Here is an 11267-nt window from a genome sequence, read left to right as displayed (position 1 = left end):
TATAGACTGTTTAAAGCACTTTAAAGTGTTTATTTAAAGCACGGAAGTGTGTTGTGTTCCGTGAGTCTCGGAACGCAGCACACTTCCGGATGCAGTCAGCCAATAGAATGCACGAACAGTATCACGTGACTACCTACTAAAAATCCACAATGAAGTGAAGCCGGGCATCTTGAAGTGCGAATGTGCGAGGGATTACTGTACTTCCAGAATAGTTGATATTAATGCAAATAACTGTCATCAAGTGTTCCTCACCGTCCTTCTATCAAACGAGTTTCAAATCTACAATGGATGTAGACAAAATATCAACTCCATGAAACTTACATACAATGTCTTTACAGCTTCAACAAACTACATACAAAACTCTCTTATTTTCACACACGTTACCTTTTGTCATAAACTCACCAAAGCACAGATCACAAGCTGAACACACGTGTCTCTGAACATGAAAAGAGCCCAGTGACATAAAAATAAGAAGAAGAAAGAGAACGCTATCAGACATTGCTGTGAAAATCAAAGATAAACCACGGTAGTGCATTTCCTGCACTGACTGATAGTTAACCAATCAGTTTAATCGATAATAGAAAACATTTACATACATATCAAAACACAAAGGCTTCAAACCTGAAGGTAAATTCTCCACCTGCAGCTTCTTCATCACAACATAAAAAAAAGCAAAAAAACAGAACATTCAAGGAAAGCCTCTGACTTCCCTTTACTTATAAATTCATACATTGTGAAGAAGAGTAGAAAATATCGTAGAAAATAAATACAGGGAAGATGAACGTGACCACAGCCTTGTCCACGGGGTTGGAGTGGATAAGGCCTCAGTGCTGCCCAGGATGAGTGGAGCTGCAGAGAAGAAGACTGTTGGTGGTGAGCATCCCTTTCATAGTGCCCTGTCACCCCCCTGTGATCACTTCTGCAATTAGCATGCAAATAAAGCACCATTTAGGTGAAATCACACATTTTTAGCCTTTGAAGTGATAAAAAAGTTCATGTGTGTATTGAGTTGTTGTTGTTGAGGTCCAACTGACTGCTGATGGTTGATGAGAGTTGGATTCTCAGCTGGACGTGTGGTTCCGGTCCACAGTGGCCCCGTCTCCCACTCCTCTAGTCTTTCAGTTAGAAAAATAAGTCACTGGATTTGTTGTAACACAATCACCGCTGCAAAAGAAGACACTCGGAGCAGCTGGAGCGTGAGTACTACCTGCCATATTGTCCCTACTGCAGCATTCACACATAAATAAGATGCAATTCATGCCCTAACGGTTGCATATTCACATTTCAGACACCATACACACAAATTTAGGGGTAGTGAACAACATGTTTGTTTGGAACCAGTCAGTGGCTGAATGTGTCAAAGCTAATCTTTGGGTAACGCCAGTGAAGATGACAGCTAGCACAGAGTCTGATGAAAAGAGTGACTAACTACAACATCTGATACAATTAACTGATTATGTGATGATGAAGATGTCTTTAACGTTCAGCGTTCATTGGTGAGCGTCGTGCCGGCTGCAGGCGTGCTAACGTTAGCTGTGATGCTTGCACTACACAGCTATAATGTATACTCAGGGTTTGATTTGCCTTCTTCAGGTGAGAGGTTCTGACTTGGTGCTGTCTGGTGAGAGGTGTTGGGTTGTGTTGTATTCTGGAAGGTTTTGGTTTAGTGTTTGTTTACTGAGAGGTGTTGGAATGGTGTTGTTTGGTGGGAGGTGTTGGTTCGGTGTTTTTACTGAGAGGTGTTGTGCAGGGCAGTATACTTCAAACAGGGCACGACAAAAGCGTACAGAGCAAAACAGAAGAAAATAATGACAGAAAAAAACTTTCAATCTTCACGTTTCAACGCATTTAATGTCCTCATAGACCACGGCCAAATGTATCTTCACCTCTTTAGCTGCTTTCTATTTTCTAGATACCTCATCACACCCTCCTCTGCTGTTGTCTTACTTGGAATTGTTTAGATTTCTGACTCTCCACCTGCATCTTGTGCATGAATTCATTCCAACATAAAGGATGCATGGATGTGGGCATCGACAAATGATCTGCATAAATCAAGTGAACCTATTTCCATGTGCAGATGGGGTATTAATGAGTCTCAGATCAGCTGCACTCTTTGGTACCAAACATGGCCGTGATTCACTTTCTGTGAACTGCAACGCAAATTATCCTGTCAATACCCCTAAAGGTTGTGAGTTCAGTACCCAACCCTCGAGTGAACAGATACGCACTCTGTACGCCCTGTACTGATTGACCCTTGGACCGGTACCAGTCCAGTCCATGACCTGGGGTTTGGGGACCACTGGTTTGAAAAATGTGCATAGAGCACACCCCCAACTGAAAGCAACACCGTGATGACGTTTTATGTTGTGGCAGCAGACCCTACAGGAGTGAAACCTCTGCAGTGTCTGGAACAAAACGTTGAAAGGCCACAGCTGGTCCAGGTCAACCAGTAGTGTTTGGTTAGTGGGGTGAGCAGGGAGGCCTACAGCACAGGAAGGAGCCTACATGCATTTTTAATAATGTTTCTGTATTTCCTCTCAGTGTCTTAAGGAGCAGACAAAAATTCAGCCGTGCAGGTTTAGGGTTCAGGACGGATTGTCATCATGGAAGTGTGGTGTAGCTGGGATGAGAATGACGAACTCCTACTTCATGGTAGGTGTAGGGCGACAATAGGACCACAGAAAATACACAAACATGTCAGACTAACCTCATCTTCTTACTGATGGAAAGTCATGGAGTTTCTAAATCCACAAACATTTCTGGAGCTTCACAGCAAAGCATCAAAGAAGACGGGGAGTTGGAATGACTGATGGAGCCGCTGCACAAAACCCCCAGTCCTCCGAACGCACCACGTCCTCATCCGATTCCACAGCACACAGGTTGAACATCTTCTGCAGTTTGAATGATTATTTTGGACACTATGGTGAAAACCTGGTGCGATGTGGAGCTCTATAGACTGTTTGGAGTCCTTTATGTTTGTTCCTGGTTGTGTTTCAATGGTTGAGCTCCAATCTAGTCCAATCGTACAGGACAGTGATGCAACAGAGTTTTGCTGTGAGGCTGATGACAGAGAAACTTCGCTGACCTTTCATCAGCACCTATATTTGTATATCAGATATTTTTTTTAATTCTACTGAGCTGTATTTGTATTAAGCTGACATTAATGACTTATATTTGAGATATATGCTGTCTGTCCAGGACGCTAGGCCCAAACCACAGGCTCCTGCAAACACCTGATGTGTTTGGAGCACGCATGAAAACATGCAAAAAGATTTCATAAAGAACCAAATCCAATACCAGAACTTTCTTAACACCAGGCTAAAATGCTAACTGGCACTATGACATAACAGGCCACGTATGGGGCAGGAAGTCACTGAGGCACAGTTTACTGGACTACAGATGTAGATGGGGGGGCTGAGGGTACGCTGCAGTCGCCCATTGTTGGAAGAACGTGGTAGACTGTGGAACAGATTGCAGTAAAGGTCTCAACAATTGCATATATTACAGTGTGTGTCCACAGGCCCTACACAGCATGAGTTTACAACAGTTTACGCCGAGGGGGGGGGGGGGGGTGGAGCTCCAGTCAAGCTGCTTGTGACAGTAAAGGTTCAGATGTTGGAGCACCAGCTCCATGCAAAGACAGTCCCAGAAGAAGAAGTTCACCAGTGGACGACGTGAATAAGACTAACAGTTCCCAGTCAACAAACTGAGCGCCGATGCATCGCTGTGGTCACATGACTGTACGAAGTCCTTTATTGTTAAGAAATCACCCACTTCCTGTTAGCTGGGCGACATGTCACACTCTCTACGGGGGGAATCCCACAAGCCCTTGTGTTGGAAATAATGGCCACTTTGATGGAGGAGACATGACATCAGTCAGGAGACTGAGGAGGTCTTCATGTGTCCGTCTGGGGGAGAACAAGGACGGTCCAGCTGTCCAAGTCCTGGGGCATCATGAGTGTCAGACGTGGTACAGGATTTATAGCGTCCAGGGGATCTGCTGTCAGTGTTTGTGAGTCAGGTCAAAGGTCAACTGGCTGTTAGGTGTTCCTGCAGTCGTCACACAACTACGACCTCTAACAGTGAACTAGTCCAGCACTCGCCTTGTCTTTGTTTAACAGCCTCGGTTGATTACTACGGTTAACTTCATTTATAATGACCGAATGTGTGTGGCTGACTCATCACACGCGGAGCTAGTTGGTTATAAACTGATAGATTCTGACTGAACGTGATTGAACTTTATATTTTGCATTCACCTTTGGCTGGTCCTGTCATTAAACCAGTGCTCATGATAGCGTAGCGTCTTTTCTAAACCACAGTGTAAAGTGCAGGACTATGATGAACCTAGAAGCTCCTTCTGGTTGAGGGAAGTCTCCGTGTGCGTTAGCTGCACTTCTGAGTGGACAGACAGGAGCAGCAGAAATCATGTTGAATTTGATTAAGATCGAACCTTGAGCCCAAAGGTGTTGAAACAAAGTCCCATCATATATGTCTCTAACGTCAGTCTCAAACCCTCTTCAGGACTTTACTAGTGCTAAGATTAAAAGTCAGACATGATCATTGCCTTTTTTAGAAATCTGCACTGCATTTCTCTAAAGCTACATAAATTAAAGGTTATTTAAATTTATAAGAGCAGAAAACCACCTGAGAATTAGTGTGCACTCATCATTCAACCCTGAATTCACAGGAAAGATTAAAAAAAAGAAGTTTAAAGGACGAAAATCAAATTTATAATTTTTCTTTCGAGAATAGACAACATTTTAAAGTAGAACTATACTCATAGAAGCCTAAAGCTTTGTGTTGTGTGTGTGTGTTCTTTTTTTGTTCCTATCAGCCTCCTTTAAGATATATATTTTAAAACGTTATTGCTGAAATCTTTTCTGTGAATTCAAGAGTTCACCTATAATAAATATATTTGATCTAGATGCCATGGAAAAATGTGTTAACGTGTTTGTTCTTGTTTGGTTGTGTAATTCTAGTTTTTACTATTCTTGCTGCTGCATGCATCCTCCTCATTGGACGGATGACGCATGTTGGTACATAGGACTGTAAATGGCCTTGATTTCACCTTCTTACCCTTTTAAATGCATAAAGAGAGACTTAGAACATCTGTGTTTCATATTCTGCAATTTCAGTGATTATCATAAAGGACGTCTGGTCCAGCTGTGGTGCCGTCATGAAGATCGTTGCAGCTAACTGACAGACTAACACACAACCACAACAGTGACACACAGACAGTACATCCACGTCACCAGAAACGTAGTCCAGTACGATCCAGCTAGCTCCATGAAGCATTACGCCCACGTTTGCTGAATACACACATTATAGCCCACTGGCTGCTGCGTTGGTTCGTGTCTCACTCCAGGCCAAAGGTGCTGGTTTCCTCCACTGCAACCAGCAGTTTCTCATACAGCATGGTGTAGGACGGGTACGGGGGCAGGTCCAGACGGTTGAAGCAGGTATGAGCCCTGAGAGAGCAGACAGGAAGTTATAGAGCAGACAGGAAGTTATAGAGCAGACAGGAAGTTATAGAGCAGACAGGAAGTTATAGAGCAGACAGGAAGTTATAGAGCAGACAGGAAGTTATAGAGCAGACAGGATCGTACTAGCGCATCAACAACTACATACATGTGATATTCTATTTATTTCATGTACTGATTATAATCCCCAAAGGGTAATTAGTAGCACAAACTAGTACAGTGATACCTCTGTACTCGACCATAATCCGTTCTGAGGTGGTGGTTGAGCACCGATTTGTTCGACCACCGAAACCAATTTTCCCATAAGAAATAATGGAAAGTATTTTAATCCGTTCTTACCATTTAGAAAAATACCTAAAATATTATAAGAACGTGTATCTAAACAACAATGAAGACGTAAATGTGCACAAGCAGTACATGATAAAGATAAAGCATTATAAACCATTTTGTATAATTTACTTTACGTTTTAGAGAGTGGTTGATGGCACTAGCGTCATCATGGAAGGGGAATCCCTTCCATGATGACACTAGGTAACGCACCTCCAGGGGTTTCCTCCCTTCTCTCTCTCTTCCGTGGAGGTGAATCTGGCTGGGCAGTAGCCTTCCTCTTTCTTTAAGAAGGAACCTGTCCATTGTCAGTTGCTTCTGCTTCAACATAGTGGAAATGGTTGACTTTGCCATTTCGTACTGCGACGCGAGGTCGGACACTCGTACACTACTTTCATATTTTGCTATAATTTCCGTACGTCTTTGCGTACGTAATTTGCGTACGTGTTACTCCGCTGGCGGTCTGAGTCGAACTGACGCTTACCCGCTGGCCGAGGAGCGCAGCCGAGGAGCGCGTTCGGGTCGACTCGGCTAGTCGAGTACCGAAAATCTGTTCGGGGTCCGATACATTTTCTACTCGAATTTTTTGGTCGAGCACCGATTTGGTCGAGTATAGAGGCGGTCGAGTACAGAGATATCACTGTAATTAATCACATGCATACATATTAGTGTGTACAGGACCTGAACACACACACACACACACACACACACACACACACACAAGGGGTCTTTAGGCATGCAGTGGGGGGTAGAGTGGTGCGCCCCTCAATGAACCACTTTTGGAGCGACAGAGCGATGTTGGGACAGAAGGAGCGTGAGGACAGGAGGCACCTGGGTAACGATGTGACTTTGCCCCATTTCTCGATGCAGAAGCGACGGAGGCCGTTGGATCCCCGCAGCGCAGCGAAGCCTTCGTAGGGAACGCTGGACGTCCCGGTGACGAACTGCAACAGGCGGAGGCGCTGCTCGTTGTTGAAGCGCTCCACAGCGGCCCAGAACCACCGCATCACGATGTGACCGTCATGGTAACCTGATGAGTCATCATCATCAGCTCGACTGTCAGTGGAGCTATTGACCAGTGGCTAGAATTTACACATGTACTTCAAGTAACAGAACACAGGAAGCTAATGAGGGACATGAGAAGCTAACGAGGGACATGAGAAGCTAACGAGGGACATGTGAGGCTAATGACGAACATGAGAAGCTAATGAGGGACATGAGAAGCTAACGAGGGACATGAGAAGCTAACGAGGGACATGTGAGGCTAATGACGAACATGAGAAGCTAATGAGGGACATGAGAAGCTAATGACGAACATGAGAAGCTAATGAAGAACATGAGAAGCTAATGAGGGACATGAGAAGCTAATAAAGGACATTAGAATCTAATGAGGAACATGAGAAGCTAATGAAGAACATGAGAAGCTAATAAGGGACATGAGAGACTAATGAGGGACATGAGGAGCTAATAGAAGAGATGAGAAGCTAATAAGGGACATGAGAAGCTAACGAGGGACATGAGAAGCTAATGAGGGACATGAGAAGCTAATGAGGGACATGAGAAGCTAATGAGGAACATGCAAAGCTAATGAGGAACATGAGAAGCTAATGAGGGACATGAGAAGCTAATGACGAACATGAGAAGCTAACGAGGAACATGAGAGGCTAATAACGGTCATGAGAAACTAATGAGGGACATGAGAAGCTAATAAGGGACATGAAAAGCTAATGAGGGCTATGAGAAGCTAATAAAGGGCATTAGAATCTAATGAGGAACATGAGAAGCTAATGAAGAACATGAGAAGCTAATGAGGGACATGAGAATCTAATGAGGAACATGCAAAGCTAATGAGGAACATGAGAAGCTAATGAGGGACATGAGAAGCTAATGACGAACATGAGAAGCTAACGAGGAACATGAGAGGCTAATAACGGTCATGAGAAACTAATGAGGGCCGTGAGAAGCTAATCAGGGACATGAGAGACTAATGAGGGACATGAGGAGCTAATAGAAGAGATGAGAAGCTAATAAGGGACATGAGAAGCTAACGAGGGACATGAGAAGCTAATGAGGGACATGAGAAGCTAATCAGGGACATGAGAGACTAATGAGGGACATGAGGAGCTAATAGAAGAGATGAGAAGCTAATAAGGGACATGAGAAGCTAACGAGGGACATGAGAAGCTAATGAGGGACATGAGAAGCTAATGAGGGACATGAGAAGCTAATGAGGGACATGAGAAGCTAATAAGAGACATGAGAAGCTAATGAGGGACATGAGAAGCTAATGAGGGACATGAGAAGTTAATAAGAGACATGAGAAGCTAATGAGGGACATGAGAATCTAATAAGGTCCATGAGAAGCTAATGAGGGACATGAGAAGCTAAGGACAAACATGAGAAGCTAATGAGGGACATGAGAAGCTAACAAGGAACATGAGAAGCTAACAAGGGACATGAGAAGCTAATGAGGGACATGAGAAGCTAACAAGGGACATGAGAAGCTAATGAGGGACATGAGAAGCTAACTGCAAGAAGTTAATTGTACAGGAAGGAGGAGAACAAATGCAAGAAGAGAAATAACACCTTACAAAACACATCAAGAAAAACGAAACCAAAACCAAGACAAGTTCCACTTTCATGGGGGGGGGTGAACCCACGTATTAGTCTACATTCTATTTGAAACGCTGAGAGCATTATTGCTCACGTAAAAAGTCAAACTGATGTGAGTCCAGATGGACCCACACCAGACTGATGGGCCTCCCCCTGCTCCCCCCTCTGGTTAGCATGTAGCTGCTAGCTGAAGGGCACACACCTCCTCTGTACTCCGTGTTGCTCCGCCAGTCGCTGAGGTCGATCTCCACTGTCCCGGCGATGACCAGCTCCAACTCCCGGGCGTCGAACACAGACACCAGCCTCGAGTCGACCACCTGCACACACAACGACACACACACCATCAGAGGGCTTCCTGTGTGTGGCCGTCCCCCTGATGGTGTTGTTTACCTCATAGAAGCCTCTGACCAGCGCCTCCGTCTGCTGGACCACGCCTCTCTCCACCCTCCACTTGGCCATTCTCTCAATGTAATCCTTCTTGTTCTTCTCAGTCACCTGGAGGTGTGAGCCTCCTGACTTCAGCTCCCGCTCCGTCACCTGGCAACGCAGCCATTCGTCGGTGTGGAGCTCACATGTTACACTTAAACAGTTTACACACACACACACACACACACACACACACACACACACACACACACACACACACCTGGCCAAAGACCTCCTCATTGACGGTGAAGGTGAGGTCCAGGATGTCCGTGATGTCGTTGTCCTTCATCCACTGCAGAGACTGGTGGAACTCCTCATCCAGATACTCCAGATCTGACAGGTCTGTGGGTCTGTGGGGAGGACACACACACACACACACACACACACACACACACACACACACACACACACACACACACACACACACACACACACACACACACACACACACACACACACACACACACACACACTGTCACCTTCTGTGGTCCATGCTCCAAACACACACCCAGAGAAAGGCCTCTGGCTTGACTCGAGTCACATGGATGTAATTCAAATGCGTTTGTTGATAAGCGTGTCTCCATAACACAAGAATACACTGTGTGGTACTGACATCAGTATTTAGTCAGAATTATGATCAGAGCAATAAAAATAGTTTTAAACTGACATCCCTTCCTGGTTATGACGCAAATATCAAAGTCCAAATTGCCTAAAATTCATGCAGTTATTCTCATCTTCCAATAAAAAAAGTCTGTCAAACCTTGTTAAATTGATCAAAGAACTGATGTATATTTTTAGGAAATAGCTCTTGCCCTGCATTCCCATGATTATCTGTCATAGTAATTTATATAAAAAAATATTTTTTTCTTGTCATATTGTCCAGTAGGTGTCATATTTTTGGCCACATATTTACTTCTGTTTTTTTTTTATATTACAAACAGCTCAAATTCTTTGTAATTTCTCTTATACCCTGATAGGGGTCTCTTGTGGGAAATAAAATCTTTGTCATTGTCAATGACAACAGTGACTAAAACAGAAGACATACAAGTAAGACCAGAGGCTGTCCTGCAGCCAACGACCCCTGACCTCTGACCTGCGATCCTGTCAGGTTATACTGTATGAAAGAACAAATAAATCAAGACAGGTCCTTTACTTGTCAGATGGAACACAATACGTCTGTAGATAAGTGTCAGACTGCAGGTTTGACCTCTGACAGACGTGAAAGTCACATGACCAGTGTGTGAGTAAAGTCACATGACCAATGTGTGAGTACTAACAGTCGAAGCAGCGCCTTGTAGAAAGGTCTGGTGAAGAAAGCATCCAGGAGGTACTGGTGGATCAGAGCCAGGCCCAAGATACGACCGCTGAAACGGAACCTGGACACACACACACATACACACACACACACACACACACACACACACACACACACACACACACACACACACACACACGAACAAGTGAATCGAGTGACCAGTCGATGTTTTACAAGGAGAAGTAGATGTAACCAGTACTTTTCAATTGGTTTCTGTTCACCCCCCCAGGAAAAATATTTAAAATATTTATTAAATATTGAATAAAAACATAAAATATAAAAAACTATTTTGCACCACTACCCTACATAATAGCAGACAAGCTAAGTCTCCCTGTACATACTCTACTAATCAGTTACTAGCATATTACATGCAGACATGAAAGCACCACTGCCACCTACTGTAGCAGATGTGCAACTACACTCTAGTCCAGTGGCGTTTAAATTAAAGTCACGGAGGTGAGGTTATAAAAATGTCCTCTTAGTAAAAGGTCCGAACACAAGTCCAACTCGTGTCCTACAGCCACTGCATCCACATTATCATTTATTATCAATTTTCAATGCAGGATCTGTTAAAGTGAGGGCACAGCTAGCTTTTGACCTCACTATAAATAAAAGTAGACCCAGGAAAATACATTTCAAGCCTTTATGTTGGATTGAAGAACACACAAACCTCAGAATTATTTTTTTTATCTTTTAAGTGCAAAAAGAGCTGAATAATCCTTTTTCTCGTAAATTAAAGACGTCCCAGCCAAAAGAACTGAAGTCGGCACTTCAAGTAAAACACATGAACATGTTCAGAAAGCATGAATAAAATGTTGTTAAAAAAATGTTGTTAAAAATAAAATGTTGTTAAAAATCTTTTAGGGGAAAAACGCAAACAGAACTTTCTTCATGAGAGAAAGCAGCATGAGGCCTGACAGTCATCTGCTTGTGCACAAGTAACCTCGTGCACAAGGAGTGTCTGTGTGTCTGTGAACACCTTGTGTACAGGCACACAGGCACCTTCGTTTGGAGCGCTGCTGTCTCCCTTCTTCTGTGCCCCTGTAGCGGTAAACTCTCAGCGGTAGAGAGCTGTCTCACTTCCTGGTACGCTGACAGTGCAGGGT

At 43.9% G+C, this 11267-nt stretch overlaps 1 protein-coding gene across 1 annotated transcript in view; it reads right to left on the bottom strand.

The window, feature by feature from the left end:
• Window positions 1-4808: 4808 nt before the first annotated feature.
• Window positions 4809-11267, bottom strand: part of LOC137587865 (E3 ubiquitin-protein ligase HECW1) — a 61898-nt gene continuing 55439 nt past the window's right edge. The window contains exons 25-30 of the mRNA XM_068304534.1: window positions 10124-10222; window positions 9067-9196; window positions 8811-8957; window positions 8623-8737; window positions 6639-6837; window positions 4809-5468 (exon numbers count right to left, since the gene is read on the bottom strand). Of these exons, the coding sequence (XP_068160635.1) occupies window positions 5357-5468; window positions 6639-6837; window positions 8623-8737; window positions 8811-8957; window positions 9067-9196; window positions 10124-10222 (802 nt within the window). The 3' untranslated portion in view covers window positions 4809-5356. The remainder of the gene's footprint in view (window positions 5469-6638; window positions 6838-8622; window positions 8738-8810; window positions 8958-9066; window positions 9197-10123; window positions 10223-11267) is intronic.

The sequence above is a fragment of the Antennarius striatus genome, chromosome 20 (genome assembly GCF_040054535.1).
Source record: "Antennarius striatus isolate MH-2024 chromosome 20, ASM4005453v1, whole genome shotgun sequence".
In the NCBI taxonomy this organism is placed as follows: Eukaryota; Metazoa; Chordata; class Actinopteri; order Lophiiformes; family Antennariidae; genus Antennarius; species Antennarius striatus.
Note: the sequence above shows the minus strand (reverse complement) of the source record. Positions and strands in the feature narration are given on the sequence as shown.